Genomic DNA, 24,100 nt, shown 5'->3' with positions numbered 1-24,100 from the left:
CAAGTTTCCCGCTGTCTGCCGTCAGTGATGTACTTTAGAGGGTTTTATTTGTAAAACTAGTCGTGATTAGCTCGCTTTGCGAGCTGACACGTCTAGCCGGGGAGTGCCCCTGGACCCCAGTTCTACGCTTCGCGACGAACTTGCGACTCGCTCCGCGAGCCGCCACCGCCCCGCACAGTTTTTAACATTGATGAGGAGACAACATCTATGTCTTAATCTTCTTTTTCACCAAGTTTTACAGAAATTGATGTTCTAGGAGTCCGGACCGCGTTTTCGTGCGGGGCCGCCATCTTGGATTTGGAAATGTTGAAAATCTGACCAAAAATGCGAGTTTTCCGTCAAAATACACCTCCTAATGCCGAATTTCACAAAAATCGATGGATCGGAAGCCAAGATAACAACTTAGACCACGATCGCCATTTTTGATTTTTGAATTTTGAAAATCGGACCTAAAATTCTAATTTCCCGTCGAAATACACCTCCTAATACCGAGTTTCACAAAAATCGATGGATCGGAAGCCAAGATAACAACTTAGACCACGATCGCCATTTTTGATTTTTGAATTTTGAAAATCGGACCTAAAATTCTAATTTCCCGTCGAAATACACCTCCCAATACCGAGTTTCACAAAAATCGATCGATATCAGGAAGCGATGTAGCATTTTAGACCACGGCCGCCATCTTGAATTTTTGAATTTTGAAAATCTGACCAAACATTCTAGTTTCCCGTCGAAATATACCCCCGGATACCGAGTTTCACGAAAATCGATCGAACAGGAGCCGACTTAGCATTTTAGGCCACGGCCGCCATCTTGGATTTTGAAATTTTGAAAATCTAACCAAAAATTCGAGTTTCCCGTCGAAAAGTACCCCCGGATACCGAGTTTCACGAAAATCGATCGAACAGGAGCCGACTTAGCATTTTAGGCCACGGCCGCCATCTTGGATTTTGAGATTTTGAAAATCCGACCAAAAATTCGAGATTCCCGTCGAAAAGTACCCCCGGATACCGAGTTTCACGAAAATCGATCGAACAGGAGCCGACTCAGCATTTTAGGCCACGGCCGCCATCTTGGATTTTGAAATTTTGAAAATCTAACCAAAAATTCGAGTTTCCCGTCGAAAAGTACCCCCGGATACCGAGTTTCACGAAAATCGATCGAACAGGAGCCGACTTAGCATTTTAGGCCACGGCCGCCATCTTGGATTTTGAAATTTTGAAAATCTGACCAAAAATTCGAGTTTCCCGTCGAAAAGTACCTCCGGATACCGAGTTTCACGAAAATCGATCGAACAGGAGCCGACTTAGCATTATAGGCCACGGCCGCCATCTTGGATTTTGAGATTTTGAAAATCCGACCAAAAATTCGAGATCCCCGTTGAAAAATACCCCCGCTTACCAATTTCCTCAAAAATCCGTTGAAAAATACCGCCTAAAACCTTATATTTCGTCTATAAGGCAGTGACGTCACGCAACAGGATTGAACCTGTTCGGCGCGATGCGCGTTAACAACCGCGTATCTCCAATGTAATACTATATGGAGAAACAACTTTTCGCTCTTGCGGGCGTCCTAAGCAGCGGATTTGAGTGGGAATAATTTTAATCAACTCCTCATTACAATAGCTGAGCGTGTACCAATTTTAAAGGAAATCGCTTCGGCCAATTTTTATCTAGGGGGGGCATAGTGAGTGGGAACAGCAGCTTTATATAGAGTAACTAGTCGTGATTAGCTCGCTTTGCGAGCTGACACGTCTAGCCGGGGAGTGCCCCTGGACCCCAGTTCTACGCTTCGCGACGAACTTGCGACTCGCTCCGCGAGCCGCCACCGCCCCGCACAGTTTTTAACATTGATGAGGAGACAACATCTATGTCTTAATCTTCTTTTTCACCAAGTTTTACAGAAATTGATGTTCTAGGAGTCCGGACCGCGTTTTCGTGCGGGGCCGCCATCTTGGATTTGGAAATGTTGAAAATCTGACCAAAAATGCGAGTTTTCCGTCGAAATACACCTCCTAATACCGAATTTCACAAAAATCGATGGATCGGAAGCCGAGATAACAATTTAGACCACGTTCGCCATTTTTGATTTTTGAATTTTGAAAATCGGACCTAAAATTCTAATTTCCCGTCGAAATACACCTCCTAATACCGAGTTTCACAAAAATCGATCGATACAGGAAGCGATGTAGCATTTTAGACCACGGCCGCCATCTTGGATTTTGAATTTTGAAAATCTGACCAAAATTCGAGTTTCCCGTCGAAAAATACCCCGGATACCGAGTTTCACGAAAATCGATCGAACAGGAGCCGACTTAGCATTTTAGGCCACGGCCGCCATCTTGGATTTTGAAGATTTTGAAAATCTGACCAAAAATTCGAGTTTCCCGTCGAAAAGTACCCCGGATACCGAGTTTCACGAAAATCGATCGAACAGGAGCCGACTTAGCATTTTAGGCCACGGCCGCCATCTTGGATTTTGAAATTTTGAAAATCTGACCAAAAATTCGAGTTTCCCGTCGAAAAGTACCCCCGGATACCGAGTTTCACGAAAATCGATCGAACAGGAGCCGACTTAGCATTTTAGGCCACGGCCGCCATCTTGGATTTTGAGATTTTGAAAATCCGACCAAAAATTCGAGATCCCCGTTGAAAAATACCCCCGCTTACCAATTTCCACAAAAATCCGTTGAAAAATACCGCCTAAAACCTTATATTTCGTCTATAAGGCAGTGACGTCACGCAACAGGATTGAACCTGTTCGGCGCGATGCGCGTAAACAACCGCGTATCTCCAATGTAATACTATATGGAGAAACAACTTTTCGCTCTTGCGGGCGTCCTAAGCAGCGGATTTGAGTGGGAATAATTTTAATCAACTCCTCATTACAATAGCTAAGCGTGTACCAATTTTAAAGGAAATCGCTTCGGCCAATTTTTATCTAGGGGGGGCAGAGTGAGTGGGAACAGCAGCTTTATATAGAGTAACTAGTCGTGATTAGCTCGCTTTGCGAGCTGACACGTCTAGCCGGGGAGTGCCCCTGGACCCCAGTTCTACGCTTCGCGACGAACTTGCGACTCGCTCCGCGAGTCGCCACCGCCCCGCACAGTTTTTAACATTGATGAGGAGACAACATCTATGTCTTAATCTTCTTTTTCACCAATTTTTACAGAAATTGATGTTCTAGGAGTCCGGACCGCGTTTTCGTGCGGGGCCGCCATCTTGGATTTGGAAATGTTGAAAATCTGACCAAAAATGCGAGTTTTCCGTCGAAATACACCTCCTAATACCGAATTTCATAAAAATCGATCGATATCAGGAAGCGATATAGCATTTTAGGCCACGGCCGCCATCTTGGATTTTGAATTTTGAAAATCTAACCAAAAATTCGAGTTTCTCGTCGAAAAATACCCCTGGATACCGAGTTTCACGAAAATCGATCGAACAGGAGCCGACTTAGCATTTTAGGCCACGGCCGCCATCTTGGATTTTGAAATTTTGAAAATCTGACCAAAAATTCGAGTTTCCCGTCGAAAAATACCCCTGGATACCGAGTTTCACGAAAATCGATATAACAGGAGCCGACTTAGCATTTTAGGCCACGGCCGCCATCTTGGATTTTGAAATTTTGAAAATCTGACCAAAAATTCGAGTTTCCCGTCGAAAAGTACCCCCGGATACCGAGTTTCACGAAAATCGATCGAACAGGAGCCGACTTAGCATTTTAGGCCACGGCCGCCATCTTGGATTTTGAAATTTTGAAAATCTGACCAAAAATTCGAGTTTCCCGTCGAAAAGTACCCCCGGATTCCGAGTTTCACGAAAATCCGTTGAAAAATACCTCCTAAAACCTTATATTTCGTCTATAAGGCAGTGACGTCACGCAACAGGATTGAACCTGTTCGGCGCGATGCGCGTAAACAACCGCGTATCTCCAATGTAATACTATATGGAGAAATAACTTTTCGCTCTTGCGGGCATCCGAGGCAGCGGATTTGAATGGGAATAATTTTAATCAACTCCTCATTACAATAGCTAAGCGTGTACCAATTTTAAAGGAAATCGCTTCGGCCAATTTTTATCTAGGGGGGGCAGAGTGAGTGGGAACAGCAGCTTTATATAGAGTAATAATAATAATAATAATAATAATAATGTGTGCTTGAAATTTTTTCGCCCGCAGTGAGTTCTGGCTGGCAGAGGAGCCTTCTATTTTTCTGCTTGCTTGTCAATTACGTATTTGAAAGCGTTCGCGCTCTGCTACCCTCCAGCTCCTTGTTGGTAATTAAAATTCCTCAACGGCAAATAAGTGTAAAAGCAGGAGCCACCTCCTCCTCTTCTCTTTTCTCCACGGTTCACTAGTCTTGACCATCGCACATTCCAATGCATTGTATAATGGCGCCTCATTTAAACTATCGAAAGTCGCAACACACACAGGGTGATTCAGAAGTCTCACGGCCATGCCCAATAGGGTTCTTGTTCCATCTCAGGACGATTCCCTTGAAGTTTGGGAGGGGGGGGGGGGGTGCGTTGGGGGTGTACACCCCTATGTCTCTCCGAAAAAAAGGAAAAAGGAAAAGAAAAGAAAGAAATAAGGAAGGCATGGCGGAAAGAAGAAGGAAGGACGCTTCTACTGTATGGGTGATCGAAATTCCCGACTTGAGCACTATACAAACCGAATAGGAAAAAAACGTGGCCAAATAGCATGTAGATTACGGGAAAAATTGTCCGCAGTCATAATTCCAACGGGAACATGGCGCTCAAGCCCTTCGAATATTTGTATCCATCTATCGTATTTCGAAGTATCTAGATCCGCTGTTGGTTTACGAAAATGACGGGACACGCTGTTCTGAAGAGCGAATATGATTACGACCCTCAGATCTTGTAAGGAAGACCAGAATGCAATGCGAACTTGCAACAACGAGCACGAAGATCTTACAAAATTGTTTTGATACAAAATCGAGACAAAACAGGCGGTGTAAGGTTGTCTGCGTTTCTCTCCCCACGTAGCTACGGATTTAAGCATCGACCAGAAAGAAGACGTCAGCGCTAAAAATGACTTCACGCACGAACGCGGAACGTGATGACCGGTTGCACTTCAGCAACTTCAGCTCGGCTCGGAGCGTGAATAATGCGCCTGTCACTTGCGCTTGCGGTAAATTTAAGAAATCACTTACGGTGTCAGCGCATGCTTGCCATTTTGCAGGGGTACTCCCAGAATATTCGCTCAGAACTCATAATAAATAAACGCTTTTTCATTCGGGCTGGCATCACTGTTGCTAAGCCCGACCACGTTCGTGTGTGGCTTTGTCCAGCCTTACGAGGGTGTCACGTTTTCAGTCAGTGAGACACGCTAACCTCAGAAGTATTCTTTCTTGATACGTGTTGTTTTATACACATGGTCACCGATTCTCATCAATTTTTTTATTATAATGGACCACCAATTTAATTAAAAAAAAAAACACCAGACATTATTTGAGGTTGGGAAGAAAGAAAAGAAAAGGTGGCTTCACGAATTGCATGGATTCAATGAAGTAAAGGAGCTAAAACGCGACCGAAGACTTTCTTCGGGATTAAGAATCTGAGAAGTTAAGCAGCTAAAAGTGCAGAGATTAGGAATCAAATGAAGCATAATGGGCATGAAAAAACTCGGAGCTTGAATTTCCTCCTCGAAACCCGATCAAACTTGAAAGCTAATCATTTTCAACACCTCCGTTAATCAAGTTAATCCAATAAATTCACGCCAGCTCTTTAAATATTAATCACAGCAGGGCTCCCTTCGACTACCACCCCTCTCTATCATGCCTCTCGACTTCCCTCGATAAATCTGAAACAAATAAACACTCCGCTCCGCACACCATAACTCAACTCCCGCCGAGTCTACAAGTTTCGGAACTTTTTAAATATCTTTTTGAGAACAAGTTACCTCACCATCTTTTTTTCCCTCATTTTTTTTTCGATCTCGCTGAAACTGTTTTGTCCGGAAATGCGTCTAATACGAGAGGAGCGCATCATCAAATTAAGGGAAGGGGCAATGTTAGCCACTCAATACCGCGGGATTATAAATTCGAGCCCTTAATCTGTGCGTGACGGAGGAAAAGCTCAAATTGACGTATTTCTGCCAAATGGAACTATGTTCATTAAGAAATGAGCCATGAGACCCATGAGAGTATATGCATAACAGGGCTCACGTCAAAATGCACGTAGTTCCGTTTGACACAAATACGTCCAAATGTGTAGCAATCGGGCCGAACCTACAACTGTCGCGCCGCGCGCCGCGCTCTGATAGTCCTCAGCCCGCCTTCAATTTTTTGTCTATGCAACCGGGACATCCATCAAGTACGAATAGTCGCATCCAAGCGCCTTCATTGAACGGACGGATTTGACGGAGATCAGTCGACTGCATTTACCGTTTAATACCTCGTATGTTTTTTTCCCTGTTTTCTTTCTGCAGTAAAGCTAGATGACACAACATTTTTCAAAGTTTTTATGATTTTCTCACGATTTTAATGATCATACGAGTTGACCCAGAATTTCAAACGTGATATCCGCTTAGTTTTCTTGGTTAACAAATACAAATTAAAAGAAAATAAGGTAACTTCCGATGTGGTTAGGGTGAATTTGGTTAAATCACTCTAAATAATCGTTGCCTATACCGCAAAGTACCCTGTTTTTACTTCTCAGCTATTTAGTGAGGTCCCAAATATCAGTGCCATAAATTGAGAATTAATAATTTTCACTCTGAAAGTCAAAACCTCGCGAAGAAATCATAAAATTACCTGCAATCGTATATTATAAACTTGATCATTTTTGTGTTACTGTAAAGCAATGTTAAATAAACCTGACCTCTGAGCTCATATATTGACGGTGTAAGTCGGCAATCACATAACTCGTTTGCGGTGTCTGAAAATCTCCGTCTCTTTGTTTTTTTTTTTTAAGGAGAACAAATTGACATCATTCCTTGGAGTTTATGCAGAAATTTCTTCGCACAGAGAAGAAAAATGACGGCAGTTTTAAAGAATTGCCGTTGAGAATAGTTTTTCGTTTAAAAAATAAAGTATGGCAGGAACTCTGCGACGTTGCAAACCGAGTTATGTGATTGCCGACTTACACCGTCGATATGTATTTCAATTATAAAACAACCAATTCTCCTTCCTAAGAGGATTTGAGAAAATTACTTGGTTTTTCTGCGGAGAAAACAAGAATAGACGGAAAGAAAAGAATGATATTAGAACCCATGGCGGCATTTCAATGCCACTTAGGATTATTGGAACAGTGAGCTGGGCTCACTGAGTGTGAACTACTGATGAAGTAAAAAAGATCCAAACCATTACAGATCTCTCGATGTGACCCCAATTTCAGGATCCCAATGTATCTGTCTGAGCTAAACAATTAGTTTTTCAATAAAACACATTAGAGTTCATTGTGCATGCATAAATATCGCCCCTACAATGCACTCTGGCGCTCTGCGACACCCAAACGCAACATGTGTCAATCTTCCGAAGAGATTATCTGGCATCTGACAACGCAACATCTCTTCGTTAACGCCCTGCCGCGATCCTCTCATGCGACGTTCCCATTGGGTTCCATAAAGTTCACTGTGACTCTAATTTTGATTGTGTCCTTTATTCCCCGCAGAATAGTGTAATTTCAGCCCTATTCTACCCTCTTCAATATTCGGGTCATATTTTTAGTTTTCGTTTTCTTGTCTAATTTTCTTATCTGATCAGTTTAATGGGAAAAGGGTTCCATGGTATTATCTATACAATAATTGGATCGCATTTAGCAAAAAGGAACCAGCGCGAGTACAGTGTTGTAAAATTGATGCTTCTTCATAGTTATCTAAAAAATCTCCTAGAATAGTAAATAGTCTTTGCTTCCCACCAAAAAATTGATGATTGTAAAGGGAAATACTTGTGTAAATTTTAATACTGTATATGTATTGAGTATTTTTAAAAGAAAAGAAGAAGTTGCACGATTTTGAAAACACTGTAATCGCGCTGGCTCCTTTTTGCAAAATGCGATCCAATTATGAGAGGGACAGGAAGAAATAAATTTATAAATATGATACTATTGAGCTATACTGGACCACAAGGTTTTCCATTTCGTGGAAAAAAGTGTCATTCCGTTGATAAACTTGACAGCGCTGTTTCTGTAGACTGCAGCGCTCCAAAAGTTGCAGTTACGAAAAGGCTCGGCTCAATTCTGCCGTCCTAAGGAAAAACACCGTATGAGCATTCGAATGTTGCCAAATTTCCTCACGAAAAATATTTATTCCTGAAAAAAGTTGTGAATATTTTGCCTTGAAACTTTCAGACACTTTAGATCAAATACTGAACAAAATTCCCTGGAAAATCGGGAGGAAAATACTTATAATTTTCCCATAAATTCGAGATTTATAAAAGAAAATTTGGCAACGCGGCAAGGCTCACACGGCGTTCTCCCGTGGCTCGGCTCAATTATTTTCTTTGCTAACACGGCGCGCTAATGCTCGCTCATTAATATGCTGAGAGCCGCTCTTTCGTAGCCGCGCAATTTATAATGGAAAAAGTTTGAGATTGATTTGAGGCTGCTCGAGGTACCGTAATTGACGACAGTTTTCAATGTCCTTTGTCAATAAGTTCAGCTCCTAAACCGTCCCCGAAAGTTGCAGATGGTAGACTTTTTCTCTTCTGCAAAATATCCTTCTCATTGCATTTTCCGATATGTCAAACCAGAATGAAATAGTCATCTTACACTCGTTATTTAACTTTGAGATTGTTCCTACGCTGCCATATTAATGCTGAAGCGTTAAAGAAAAACGCCGTATGAACCTTCAGGCGTTGCCAAATTTCGATTGATAAGACACGAATTTCCTGGTAAACTGATGAATATTTTTCTTCGAATTTCTGAGATAATGTCGTTTGCAATTTCACCTCGAGTTCCTGAAAATTTCAAGGAAAATTATGCATAATTTTCTTCAGAATTACACGTTTTATTGAAGGAAATTTGGCATCTCTCGAATGTTCATACGGCGCTCTTCTTTGAAGGAGCTTCTGCTTTCTTTTTTTTTCTTTTCACGTTGGAATAGCTTACAGCGAACCAGTCGTAAAAACATTTTTTTCTCATTTTGGATATCTTAATAAAACTAGGTGCAGTGAGTCGCTTTTAATTTAATTCGCAATTATTGAAAGTTTTTATCTTGAGTTGGGCGTAATTCATTCACATCAAATGTTTTCGAGTACCGAGAGGAGAGAATCCCTTTCGAGCATATTGGGAGGTTGAGAAACTCGATTTTACTAAAAAGGGTATGATATTAAAATTCAGAGGGAGGGAATAGTGAAACCTATGAATTAGAAGAATTACAGCTCACCTATTTTAATGGCTTTTGCGAAATCAGCTTCGTTATCGACGTAGACATGGCAGATACCCTCGGCGTGGCCTAAGACTGGGATATGTTGACTCTTTTCTTGAATGCTGCGCACTAGCTCACTGGATCCTCTAGGAATGATGAGGTCAATGTGTTTCTCCATCGATAATAAGTCGGCAATTTCTTCCCTTGTTGAGATCTTGAGGAGAAAGATAAAGATAAATTGAGTATCTGTCTCGTAAGGGTGAATAATCAATAAGTGAAACTTGAAATTTAAACGAATTTTCTATTTTGTATGTAATAAGTCTACTTTAATCCAAACATTTTATTGAGAAAAAGCCGGAGTTTGCGCTTTTCTCTAAGGACTGTGAAATCACCAGTCAACGTAAGGACGCTGTCAAAATTTCAAGATCCAGGCTTAATTTTATTAAAGTTTGAATAAGTATCCCATTTAAAGTATATTTATAAGGGTTGCAGTGTATAGATACTGCTCGTTGATGTGGAATTTGTCTTATTTTTTCTCCCATTCTAAGACATCTTTCATGATTCAATTTCCATGTTGAACCTTTTTTAGTGATTTATCAGTTTTTGAAATTTTGCGATGCAATTTATTAAATCCATTTTGGAACTTACCAAAGAAATAGCATTGTCAGCCCCTACGGAGCAGATGGCTTCCTTAACGACATCCATTAAAGCTCTGTTACTGTGAGCTGCCTCTTTTCCACCTTTCAGCAACAGACCGTTTGCAGAACTTAAAGCCAGAGCCGCAACCTGTCGAAAAACAAATGAAAATTGTGCAACGGAACTTGATATAAAAATATTTCACAAATCTTAAATTATAATCCATTTTTTTGCATCTAGTTGCTTTCGGCTTTCGCCTTAAAACAGTCCCAATAATGTCACCGTTGAACAAGCTATCATCACTATTCTGCCGTGCTAAGGAAGAACGCCGTATGAACATTCGGGAGCTGCCAAATTTTCTTCGATAAAATGCTCATTTTTTAAGGAAGTTATGAATAGTTTTCCTTGAAATTTTCAGGAATTTTAGGTGAAATTGTGAACTAATTTATCTGACAAATTGGGAGGAGAATATTATTAAATTTCCCAGGAAATTCGCGCTTTATGAAAGGAAATTTGGCAACGTCTGAAGTTGATACGGCGTTTTTCGTTAGCAAGGCGGTATTAAAACGAATATCGTCGGCGAAACTGCATTAACAAACATTTATTTGTGCTATTGCATCAGTAACAAAATCATTGTATAATTGATATTGATGATTGTAACATTGAATTGTATAAATGATGATTGTAATAATTGATGGAACATTAAAAACACTTGTTTGAACAGTCTGTTTCAAAAGCGATTCTCGTTTTGTACTTGTAAGCAAACCTCATTTCCTATAAACAGCTCCATATTCTTCAAGAACCTAAGTTTTCTTGTTTCGTATGAACAAGTACACAATTTATACACGATTTGGAGGGGCCGCGTGAGGGACTGCAACTGGGTCAAAAACGGAGCGCAATTTATCACAAACCGGGGTAAAACCGACGTGACATCGAGTTATGCTGCTCTGTCAATTTCGGAGAAAAACAATTTACAGTGAATCCAAAATTAAAGAGGATGAAATAACTTGGGAGTGCATAAATATAAATATTTTCCGGACGCGTTTCGCCATCAAAAATTCCTTAAATTTCTCAACCCCTCGTGGGTAATCAATAATTTACCTCCGGAGTCTCCATAAATCAAGCATTTTTGGCGACATCTCAGTTGAAACTACAAGATGAGGGCGTAGGAGGGATCGAGGGATGACGAATCCCCACGGGGAACGGGATTTGTGAACATTCCATGTTGCCGCAGCAATTCATCGACGTATACCGACGACGTTCTATTCAGTGCTTGAGCCCTTCCCAGAGAGGAGAGGAGAGATAAACCAATCAGCGAGGAGCTCGCATAGAGTGGCTTATACACACAGAGGTCACTCTCATGGAAAAGATTAGGGCATAAAAGTTTAAAAAGCTTCAGGAAAATTTTCAAGGGCGGATACTGAAAGTCTCGGATTTTTTGTATCATCTGGACATTAACAGCTTTCGTTTGCAACAAAAATCGAGGAAATCTGTCCAGCGGTTCCTCAGAATTAAGGATCACAATGTTTCGACCCTTACAGTTTTATTCATATAGAAGATACACGAGGAAAATTTTTTTTCGATAACGCATTGATATGGTATATCGTATGTCGTTATGACACAAAATATTGGGTCCATCGATTCACCGTAATTTGGAAAATCGTTCAGCTGCAGGAAAGGATGTCCGTGAATAATATGATGCCGTCGGTTATTCAGTGTCGTTACCTGAGGTAGGCAGTCAGGTCTGGATTCGAAGATGACGAGGAGTACTCCAATCGGGACGGTGATCTGGGTGAGTTCGAGACCTTCAGCCAACTTTGTTTTCCTAATAACGCGACCCACGTTCTTATGACTAGACTCAGCAATCTGCTTCAGACCTGAAATCAAGAAACATCCACCCGTCCGTTATCATAAGGCCACCGAATCGATTCGTTGCAGGGATTTTTATTTTGTATCATGAAACTTTGCAGGAGGATGACGGAACGCCGCTTTAAAAAAAAATATGTTTTCAATATTTTTTGTTTTCTCAAGGATATAAGTCCGTTTCGAGCGAAAAAGCATGATTCGACGGTCGTTTCTTTCCGTGTAAGGAAGTGCTCACCCCCTAAAAATAATCCAATCCTGCCCAAATTTTGCACAGACTCCAATTTGGTATTGTGTCTTTTAAATTCTCTTGAGAGCCAATATTCCGAACACACAAAGTATGTTAAAACTATCCAGAAGTGAAACTGCAAATAATCACGATTTTTATCTAAAAAAAGAGCGGAGGGGGATGACGAATTTTTACTAATGAAAATTTAGGCATTGACCCGAAATATTTCTCAACTCTATTCTTGTCATCAATCTCTAAGAATATCTACTGAGAACCAAAATCGGAGACAGGATTTTTTTTTAAAATTACATTAGGCACTATACGGTATATGTGCATATTGAAAAGTCGCCGTCAAGTGTAGTCCTCTAATTATACGGGTAGTAAAAGCTTTAACTCCGAACAAAAGCAGCATAGAAACAAATTGAGCGTCTTTGAAAGTTTCATTCGGCTCTATTCAAATTCCGTCATACTTATATGTTCCATGATGAGCTCCAATAAGCTTAATGCTCCGTGCATGCATATTCAATATTAATTCCCTAGATCTCAGGAGAACTAAATCTTGTCATTCACTCTGATTACCCTATTTTTGCTTGAGCACGAGGATGGGAACTAAGACCAACCACAGCTCCCATTCAAATAGATCGTTCCTAAGAAAGCCCCAAAGATTACAGGCCATATCTCATTATAACGCTGAATAGGCGGGTGGTGCTTAGCTCAGTGCATGTTTTCTCCGTCGTAACTCCGCATTTTGCCCGACTTGACGTCCATTTCTGACGTCATACCCGGAACCTTTGGCAGAAACCATGAAATAACTTCCGAAAGACTTTGGCCCCACTGGAAAAAAAAACACATTGGATCTTGAGTCCAGACTCTTGAAAACATTGACAAGAAAAAATACTCTTGATTCAATCGGATTTTTGCTTGAATCAAAACGAAATCCGTTTAAATTAAGAAGCTTGGCTCTTGATTTAAGCTGGATTCTGATTGAACCTAGAGTACTTTTACTTGTCGATGTTTTTAAGAGTCTGAACTTGAGATCCAATGTGATTTTTTTCCAGTGCACTACATCTGAAGGAGCCGGTAAGCTTTGGGTATTTTTGAAATCACGGTTGCTTTTCATCGAATTTCATTAATATGAGCATAGCACGTCACCTTCATGACGTAAGAGCGTACCTCTATTTCCTCATGAGCCTTGGAAAGTATATTGTTTTACGGAGAAAAGGGTCCACGTGGAAATTGAGATAAGCATTTAAGTCAGATGAGCGACGCGACGAGTTAAGCGGGTCAGGTGGGAGAGGTCAAACTTCGAACAAGATGAGGAAACTTTAAAAGCTTATATTTTCTTCCATACAAAATAGAGAAGTCTTAAAATGCAGCCTCTAGTTTCTCCTTAAAATTTTCTCCAAGAAGCACCCGTTTGTATGAGTTTCGTGAAAATTCCATGGACGTGCAATCAACTGCCGCGGTATACGGAATCCCAATTTCACACCTCATTTCTGTCCTTCATAGCACGATGGATAAGCACAGCGGAAAGAAAAAAAAATAAAATATGTATGCGGTAAATGCTCGCTATATCTGAGGTTTAAAACCGTATTCAATTGGATACCGCTCAAAGGCGCGCCTTTTCAGCCCGGTCTAAGCCGAGCACCGAATAGTCATGAGTTCCCGTAAATTGAGGCGGCGCCACGGGTTCTACATTTCATACCACGCACTTCGCCTGCATCTGAGCGATAGCGTCGGTGCCGCCATTTTGAATAATAGGTTCGAAGTTTGCGAATTTTCCCACAACTGTTTCCGGCATAACTTTAGCTGCCAGAGCATCTATACATCCGCATGAAATTACACGATTCGGAATAGTCAGGAATACCTCATTTTTCCGGTTCAAGTTTGATCAAAAATAGGACACTGATATTAAGTTAAACAAGTCAGTTTTGACCTGTGGGAAGACCGAGCTTTGTGGCGATTAGGCGTCGTAAAGCGCCAAAGAGCGCTATGAAAGCGACTCATATGTATGTATATATTAAGTCAAACAAAGTTGTAAAACAGTGTGGACCCAGCACTATTTTGCGGGGAAAAAACATGGTCCAAAAGTTCAAAAATTTCAATTAGAGTCGAACACTGATTGAAATTTTTGAACTTTTGGATCTTGTTTTCCCCGAAAAATAAAGTGGACTCAGCAATATTTTATCACCTTCTTACATACAGTTCGTTCGTTCGTTTTTTTTTTTTTTATTGTTTTTTTTTTCTCCTCGTAGTATACGTCAAAGTAGGATTACTCCGAGAGCTACTCTCGACTACTATGGCAATTCGCTCTTTGAAATATCAAATTTTTGTAACACAATTTTACCTTATAAGTGTCAGTTTACACTCGTCTGGGCGAGGCAAAAAAAAAAATCAGTTTTAAATGGAAACGATCGTTAACATTTTTATATTCGTGTACATATATTTAGTAATTTTGAAAAAAAAGGAGATTCCGCACGATTGTGAAAACATTATATCTGCGCGGGTTTTCCTTTGCTACATGCGATCTGTATAGACATGGCAACAGATGCCTGGGTGGACAGGATTTTGGACCCTTCGTTCATTGCGCACAAGCTTCGGTTGTCGTTAGTATCAATTTGGTACAGGGAGTTGAGAAAAATTGTTTATGTATTATTCATGTGAGAGGCCTTTGAGAAAGCGGCGACCGGTGCAACATCGACGGAAGACTCCGAGGGCATTTTACATGGATGTCTTTTGCACTGCCAATAACGAGGGACCAATATGGACAATTTATTCACGCGTTGCCAAATTTAAAATGTGAAATAAAAGCTGTCCATTTACTTTAATTGCTAAAAAGAAGGCGCGCCTTCAATTTTTTGAATATGCAATACGGGCATCCATTGAGTACGAATAGTTGCATCCAAGTGTTTGCATTTGGACTGTATTTTGCTACGTAGGGAAGTAATAGTAATATCTATGATAAAATCACCCGCTGGCTTTGGAAAACTAATGATACATGCGCTGTTCTTTAAATGAAATAAAATATCTTAATTTAGAATCACTGAGGATCTCCTGTGTTAACGAGGACTGCCATTTGCGAAATGCAAGGTACACGGACATTATGTCCACTTTTTTTACGTCCACAGACTTTCCGTCCACAATTTTTACGTCCACAGTTCTGAAGCCCACACTATTGTTAAGTCCATTACTTAAACGTCCACTAAGTTAAGTCCGCTAATGTAAAGTCCACTAAAATCGAATTTAAGCGTCATACTTTAGTCCATGTGTAAAATTATATTGACGATATCGAAATGAGAAAATTAAGAGAGAATGAGATGTTGTTATCGTAACTCATATTTTAAATGAAATGTTAATTTTTCTTTTGATTCATCTTTTCAAATCGTCTTTGGTAAATACTTGGTTTCATTTCTATCCATGAAATTTCCGCTTTGAATGTACATTCTTTTTTTTTTAATGAAATTGATCACTTCATTTTTAAAACATTTACATTTTTAAAACGTGGTAAATATTTGTAAAACCTTTTCCAAGCAATGGCATCTATATGAATCTCAATGAACCGTAGTTGTGATGAAAGAAACTATACAAAAATTAATAAAAGAGGAAAAAAACTAAGAAACACGCAATTTTTTGTTCTTAACTTTTTTGTACATCGACCACCTTGAGTCAAATATGTCCAATTTTGAGCGTTCGGTTGCGCTTACACCACGCGGCAGCACAGTAAAAGCTCAAAACATAAAATAATAAATTTGAATGCTTTGGAAATCATTAAATTTGACACGGAACCACTATTATATTTACAAAAAACACATTATATTTTTCAGTAGTACATATTTCTTTTTCATCAGTTTAAAAGGGAATAATCAATGCAGAGAGTGCAAACATTTCAAAGTCATGAGTTGAAAAACGCTGACTCCGCGAGTTAAAATATTAGAGCCTAACACAGAGCGGAGCGGCGTGTTAGCAGCGCAGAACGCGCACAGGCGCCTACAAACCTAACTGAATACTTCACACATTGCGCAACGCGTGAAGTATCCCGTTAGGTTTGTAGGCGCCTATGCGCGTGTCACGCTGGTTGCCTGCCGCACCGCGCCGCTTTAAGCAAGTATTTCGCGTCAGGGGCGTTGCACAGTATCCTGCAAGATTGAAGGCGCACGAAATAACTAGTGAAAGAGGACTTTCAATTTTGACTGCATCTGTTACTGAAGAATGTTTAATTTGACATTGGAGCGTTTCCTAGGCTCCCGCTTTGGTTTTCATCTTATCACATCCGTACAGTGTACACATGATCGTATGTTTTTATCTGCTCTTAGAGTCTGGTCTCTTTCATGACTTGATTCACGAATGAAATGTTTTTAAGAATGAAGGTAGTAGTAGTATGCATTTATTTTTGAGGTGGTTCCTGTCATTTAAATGAGAAAGAAAAAATGTGGACATAACATGTTTACAATTTAGACAATTTTGGACATATTCATGGTTGGATATTAAATCATGTGGACTTAATAAAGGCTAGACTTAACGTTTAGTGGACATAAATAGCGGTGGACATTTATTTAATGGACGAAAGATAGGTGGAAATAAAGTCCTGGAAGCAAATGCAGTCCTAATTCCATATATTTCACAATATTGATGAGAGACGGTTCTCAAATAATAACAGAAATCAATTCATTGGTCGGTCTATGGCTTCAAACGTGATTTTTGGATTTATAAAATATCGATTCAGCGTAGAATTTCAGTGCCCCAAGCTTACTCAATAACTAGTCTAAAACTAGAGTAAGAAAACAACAACAAAAATTGAACCAATCGAATTCAAGTGATCTGTTACGATTTTTTATCTCTCTTTTGACGGAAATATTTCAAGAATGAGCTTGCAAGGTAAAGAACACAGCTCATCATTGAGTGCAAAAGGAATTTTTGACCTTTAAGAAAAACTAGTCATCAGGCCATCTTAAATCTCATATTCAAGCCAGGTTTGGCATCAGTATTTATTTGTTTTACTTAGTCTAGGCCAAAGGAAATTGCAGACGACTGCACCTAAAGGAATCGAAGCCATGACCTCACATTCCATGAAGTCGATCGAACAGAGTGCACTTACACCAGTACATGACTTGCTGATATGCAATGCATGGTCCCGCTTTTACCTCGCCGCCGTTGTGTCCCGTCTCTTGATACATTTACATGTTCTCTCTCTAGTGCTCAACTTGTTATCTCCAAGAAACCTTTCACCGGATTTCTGTATGAGTGGGACATTCCTAGTATATGGACGACGAGCTGAGTTTGTTCTAAGGATTTAGTTCCTGGGTGAAACCAACATTGAAAATTCCAATCCGCCGGCTAGAATGTTTCATTATTCAAAAGAAAATGCGAAACATTAAGCTGGAGGGAGCATTAAATAAAAAATGCACACCTCGCAGGCAACTGGCAAAATCAGGCATTTTGTGAAATGCCCAGGCAAATTGTGAAAACCTCATTTAAATCCTCGAATTTAAAAATTGGCCTAGTCATTTTGTGAAATACCGAGGTAAATGGCATTCGGGAGTTTCGGCTAAATGATTCTACCTGCCGAGGCATTTTATAAAATGCCTGATTTGATACATGGTTTACGAGTTTCATTAATTTTGATATGTGACAAACATTATAAGTATATTTTTGGAGACCGTGTAATACTGTTGTGAACATTAAATATGGCTACCCGTTCGCATAATTTCGCCTCTCTTTTTACTTGAAGCTATCTTTGTCCGATGTTAGATTTTTTATGTACTTCCCTCTTTCCTTTTTTGAATATCCTACTTTTTTGGGTGTGAGAAATTTTTAGAATTTTTAGAATCTTTCCTCTGTATAACTTCGTTCTTTCTCCATTCTCCCAACGAACGGGGGGGAGGGGGGCGTACGCCCTCTGTCCCCCTTGGATCCCCCTATGGACGAAGGCAACGATATCCAACCTCGTAGGCCACAATAGTTAACGCAACTATGGCCCGAGAATTCACGCTTTTATTTAGCCCTCGCTCGTGCACCAACTTATTTGCCGCGCAGCCTAATTCCATTGTCAACGTTTCTTTCAAAGAACGTGCCTGTGACGGCGTGTCATGCTGCAACCGCTTGGATACCTTGACGAAGTTTGCACAAAACGTTGTCACATCTGGAAAATATTGGCTACGAACATTTACATGCCCTTCGAGGTTTTACAAACGCGAACAGGTTCGGAACGATCAATCTGTCAAAGCCGCTCGTTATTTCACTACCTTGCACACTCGACGGCTGATGTTCAATAACTTCAAGTTTTAATTTCATAAACGCGAAAGAACTCCTGAAATATCTCAGGGATCGGCTCCATTTCAGATATTTACTCTACGTTATACGTAAGGGGTGGAAAATATTCATCCGCACGGCAAATAATAAAAATCGCGAAACCTGGTCCTCAGAGTAATCCATATTCGTTCGCACGTGTTTGAGATTACCGATTTTTAAACTGTGTGTACGAAATGAACATCCTGAAAGATTACTAGGAATAGGGCTAAACAGGGTGGCAAAATTTCATGAAAAATAAAATCTTGAAATTTCACGTGAAATATTTCATGAAATTTTAGAAATATATGGAAAATATTTAAAAATTCAGATTCCTTTTCATGTTTCGCAAAATGTAAAAATTGAGACTTTCTTCTATTTTTGCGTATGTTTGAGTGCAGGTTGCACACTCTAGCCCCTGAAAAATATGAAATATTTCACAGCCCCCTGAAATTTCATGAAATATTTCACTGAAATTTCCAATCTTTCATCTCTTCCTTACGTCTCATGTCACCCTGGGGCTAAAACTGTGAAACGGGAGTAATTTTTAACAGTTACAGCGCTGAGAACTTGTATTAAAACTCAGAGTCCTGAACCTCCCCTCCCCCACAACGTGTTTAAACTTCGTGCGCTTTTCGATCGATCGACCATTCGTAAAAACGCGCACGGAGAGCAAAAACGTGAGGAGAGGGTTTTATAGCAAAAGGTGTAATCCTTGAAGGTCTATGGCAAAAGAGACTTATTTTTGAAATTTAGGAAAAATACGCACTGAAAAATTGGGTTTTAGAGGGCAAAACTCCTTACACAATAAACACGGCCAGGACAGGGCGTTTCAGGCCAGCGGGGCGATTATTGAAACTGATAGACAAAGCGATAGACAAAGATGACATAGGGGGTATAAAGCAATTCTATTGGTTGAAATGGGTGGTTCTCATCGACTAAGGGGGAAAATGATAGACTAACTGTCGGGTTTCTCGTGGGTTGCCGTTACTTAGTCGATTACCTACCTCCTTTGTCCATTGCAACAACCCGTTTCCACCAATAGGATCCCTCCAAATCCCTTTTGTCGTCTTTGTCTATCGCTTTATCTATCGGTTTCAATAATCGGTCCGCGGTTGGGCACATGCCTAACAACATTCTTCATTCCTGAAAAAATATTTATCGGCGGCAAATTTAAGATTTCTCCCCTCAGTTCAGCGTAAAATTTCAGTCTGCAGAGTGTCGATGGTAACGATGAAGTTAAGAGGTATCTACAATTTTCATGACAGGATACCCAGTGACGCGGCGTGCTTTGCGATATATTGATTGATCTACCATTATTTTAAACCTATGGGAAATGCTCGATAAACAGGGTCTTCGTAACGGACACCTTAATAGTCGATTCTTTACCGCAGATATCGATAATCGATCATTCACGCGTCACCACTGAGAATAACCCGTAACAACGAGAGTATTTTGAAAAATCCTCGGTGGATCAATTCTGTTGACATGTCTCATACTGTCGTGCTATGGGAAAACGCCGTATGAACATTCGATAGTTGCCAAATTTCCGTGATAAAACATGTATTTTTGAGGAAAGTCATGCATATTTTTCTTTTAAATTTTCAGATATCCCAGTTCAAATCGCAAACAAAATTGTGTGAAAATTCTGAAGAAAAATATTCACAATTTTCCCGATAAATTCGCTGTACATTGAAGGAAATATGACAACGCCTGAAGGTTCATACGGCGTTCTTCCTTAGGACGGCAGTATACTCCGCCCTCACAAGCAACAAAGCTCGGGATCGAGAGCGGTAGAGAAAATCTCGTAAGACCACAACATTATCCTGGGAGCTGGGGGGGGGGGGGGGGGGGCTTACCAAAGCCCTTGCGGTCGCGGGATGTTATACGTAACAGACGTCCCTGCTGGCAAGTGACGAATATGACACGCGTCCCAACAGGGATGAACCACATCGTCCGAAATTTTTTCTCATTCTCACTAGCGGGCCGATTATTGAAATTAGTAGACAAAGCTGTAGAGATAGGTGACACGCTGAAAATATAGCGATCCTATTGGTGGAAGTGAGCGGTTGCAACTGACTAACGGCAACCCACGAGAAACCCTATAGCCAGTCCATCAGTGCCCCCTTAAGTTTAGAGGAACCACCCATTTCAACCAATAGGATCGCTCCCTACTCCCTATGTCTTCTTTGTCTACAGCTTTGTCTATCAATTTCAATAATCGGACCGCAGTGGGTCGATTGTTAAATCGTTATCGAATTATGCTGATCGATAAAACTTTATATTAACAATGCTTTTTATCGATCGACGGCATTCGCTAACGATTCATGAATCGAACCGAAAATTTGAGACAGAGAACGATAACATCTTAAATCCGGTTTTAAACGATATTTGAGACTGTGTACATTCGCCTTTAATTACGAGGAAGGTTCTGAAATGTTCTCACTTCCGTTTTACATTATTTTACTTTGACTCGTCGTTCCTCCGACGTAAGGGCATAGCTCAATATCCACGTGAGCCTTATTTTACACATAAATCAATGCTTTATGGGGCCCACGCAGAAATCGGGATACGCCCTTACACAGTGTAGAAATGACTGTCCGTCGCAAACGCCGCCGATGATTTTGACGTGATATGCATTTTTTCATTCATCAAAGAAATTAAATATGTAAGAAAAGGCGAAGAAAAACAGTTAATTAATTAATTAGCCACACTGCCGTGCTAAGGAAAGACGCCTTATGAACCCTCAGGCGTTGCCAAATCTCTTTTGATAAAACGCAAATTTCCTGGTAAACTTATGAACATGTTCCTCCCAATTTTTCAGATACTTCTGTTCGCATAATTTCCCCTAAAGATTTTGAAAATGTAAAGGAAGAATATTCATAACTTTCCTCGAAAATATTCATTATATCGAAGGAAATTTGGCAACTCTCGAATGTTCATACGGCGTTTTACCTCAGCACGGCAGCACAGCATATCATCCTTTTTGCGGATATAGTGTGTTAATCATCATAGAAACTTCTTGGGGGGGGGGGGGGGTCGCCACAGATAAAAACGATTTAAATTTTTTTTCATCATCGTGGAAATTGTTGTTCATGACATGCATGCGTATTTCTACTTTCTATGTTGACGTATTTCTACTGAACGGAACAGGGCCGGATTAAGGGGGTGGCCACATGGGCCGCGGCCCATGGCGGCAAATTTAGGGGGCGGCAAATTTTGCAATTTTTTTAAATGTAGCCGTGAAGAAAAATCGGATTCAGACAAAAAAATTACGAACGAGAAAAGGTGACAAAATCCCTCATTTCCTGAGAGTATATCTCTAATTTTGTCGTCCTTCTGTGATACAATAGACAGCACCTTTAATTAGTCGAGTTAAGACTAAGAGAGAAACCGAAAACGGACTTTGGCCTGGAACGGCGCGGCGCAGAGAGCAATGATGACGAGAACGTGAGATGAAAAGGAGAAACCCAGCCTCGGCGCGGCGGTCGGCATGTAACAGTAATGTAACACATATTAGCGCCTACAAGACTGCATGAATACTTCACGCATTGCGCCAAAGACAGTGCGGTCGCTGCGGTCAGCAGCGCGCAGCGTGAAACGCATAGCGCCTACAAGACTGCATGAATACTTCACGCATTGCGTCAAATACAGTGCGGTCAGCGTGGCGCGGCGGTGGAAATTAAAATTATTAAACCACATTTATGTTTGTTCTTTCATAGTTTTTAGGTTGATTTCTTATAAATGGAGGGCCTTATCCATACAGAGATAGGTTTACGGAACTTAACTTTCGCGCCAAGTTCCGTGAACTTTTGCTAGTAGTGTTGACAGGACTTTCACAAGAAATGTGACCAACACGAGTAAACGCGTCTTATACGCCTCTCCCCCTCCGGCACGTTTACTTGATGGTTTTTATTGATGTTTCAAAACGAATGAGAAGGGGGCGGCAAAATACAGGCGGCCCATGGGCGGCAAGCAAGTAAATCCGGCCCTGGAACGGAACTAAGTGGCATCGGGAGAAGATGAGAAATGCGGATTGGATTGGCGGGTGGAGCTTAGCGACGAGCTCATTCCATCCTATGCTGAGAATGCTTTTCCATGGCGCTTAGTTCCGTTTGACAGAACGCACTACCCGGGGTTCTGAAAAGCTCAAAAGGAACTCAAATCGGCGCTTAGTTCCATTCAGCGGAAATACGTCCAAATATTGATAACTTCTACAAAATTCGCAAGACAGAATGCAATATCTCTCGAAATTGAGAGTATGGTGTTGTAGTTTTAATGCGAGCATCTGTCAACATCGTGGGGATTCTGAATCGAGATTGGGGCTTTAGTGCGTTCGTTCAGCAGCGCCTTAGTCTTGTGTCCATTTCTTATTCTTTTAATGCCAAAGTGATTGGCCTAAAGCCCGAGTGCCAGAGGCTGTGTAGCCAGTGGTAGAGGAGGGAGGAGATTCATAATTGATGTCTTCAAATCGCCAAATCCTTGGGCACAAAACTGCTGAAAGTAATCTCCGAGCTTATTATTGCCATTTGGACGTATTTCTATCGAACGGTACTATGTGCGTGAGCCCTGTTATGCACATATTCTTAAGGGTCTCAGGGCTCATGTCTTAATGTACACAGTTCCGTTTGGCAGAAATACGTCTATTCATGGTATCCTCGAGGAGAATATAGCTTGTTCTCTGGGAACCACAGAAATGATGGCTACCAATATGGACTAGATATGGATATATTGAAACCGATACTGGAGAGATTTTCACGATCATCATTTCTTTACCACCAAGTGGTAAATTTTTCATTTAACACAGTATAAATGAAACTATTGTTGATTATAATCACTATAAATCCATCCAACAGGCATGTAACCATTTATTGTATCCTCTCTCACTCCCTGAAGTATTTTTGTCATTGTTTGTTTTAGCGATATACCGAGCCAATTTCCATTATTTTTTGTGGCTATCGGCAAGTAGTGATCTTTAAATGAGCCTATTTTCTTTGAAGCGCTAATGGCCCAAATTATTCTACTTTACGCGATGAAGTAGTAAATTTTCCCATTTATACCCTGTAATTTTATATATTTTGTCATAGTTCGTTCCAAATATCTGCAGTGCCGCGATTTTTACAGCTGTTGTTTAGATTTTATTAGTATCTGTAGCGTTGGTTCTCGAAACCATTAGTTCTCTCTTTGTAATTATTAGACGATCGCACTGATTCCATCGCATTTTTATCTCCTTGCATATCCTACACTTTAATATCATCGCAAGAAGGACAACATTATTACGACATAAGGACTAACATTTGGGATTTTCTCGTCGTGTTTCACACCGTAAGGCTGAATGGTCGCTGGTGTTGTCAGGTGCCTCAAAGGGACATCCCTCCAAATATAATTTCGGGTGAAAAATCAAGATTGAATTTATCACGTCGTGATAACAAGCTACATACAGGGCTGTTCCGAGGAGGCAGAACGTTTTTTCAATAAACCCACCGACATTACCATCACGCTCGTATCCAATCGTGTTGACAGAGTGATGTCTCAAGGGACCAGGGACTCCATCTCTTCATTCCCGCCTCAGAATTTGTCGCTCCTGAAGTGGATTGATGAGTTTGCCACGCTGAATTTAGTGCATTTTTATCGATTTTATTTATTTTGACGCTACTGCGGTAGATAAAGCGCTATATTCTATGTTACATCACTCTACACAGACTTTCTTAACACTTTACCTCAATCATACGTATCTATTGAGAGGCTTGGAGGACA

General features: G+C 40.6%; 1 protein-coding gene across 2 annotated transcripts in view; it reads right to left on the bottom strand.

The window, feature by feature from the left end:
* Positions 1–24,100, bottom strand: part of P5CS (Delta[1]-pyrroline-5-carboxylate synthase) — a 143,870-nt gene that overhangs the window by 4,304 nt on the left and 115,466 nt on the right. For both annotated transcript variants that reach the window (XM_072306114.1, XM_072306117.1), the window contains exons 10-12: positions 11,692–11,843; positions 9,979–10,116; positions 9,349–9,544 (exon numbers count right to left, since the gene is read on the bottom strand). In XM_072306114.1, the coding sequence (XP_072162215.1) occupies positions 9,349–9,544; positions 9,979–10,116; positions 11,692–11,843 (486 nt within the window). The remainder of the gene's footprint in view (positions 1–9,348; positions 9,545–9,978; positions 10,117–11,691; positions 11,844–24,100) is intronic.

This window comes from Bemisia tabaci, chromosome 1 (assembly GCF_918797505.1).
Source record: "Bemisia tabaci chromosome 1, PGI_BMITA_v3".
NCBI classification, from domain to species: domain Eukaryota; kingdom Metazoa; phylum Arthropoda; class Insecta; order Hemiptera; family Aleyrodidae; genus Bemisia; species Bemisia tabaci.
Note: the sequence above shows the minus strand (reverse complement) of the source record. Positions and strands in the feature narration are given on the sequence as shown.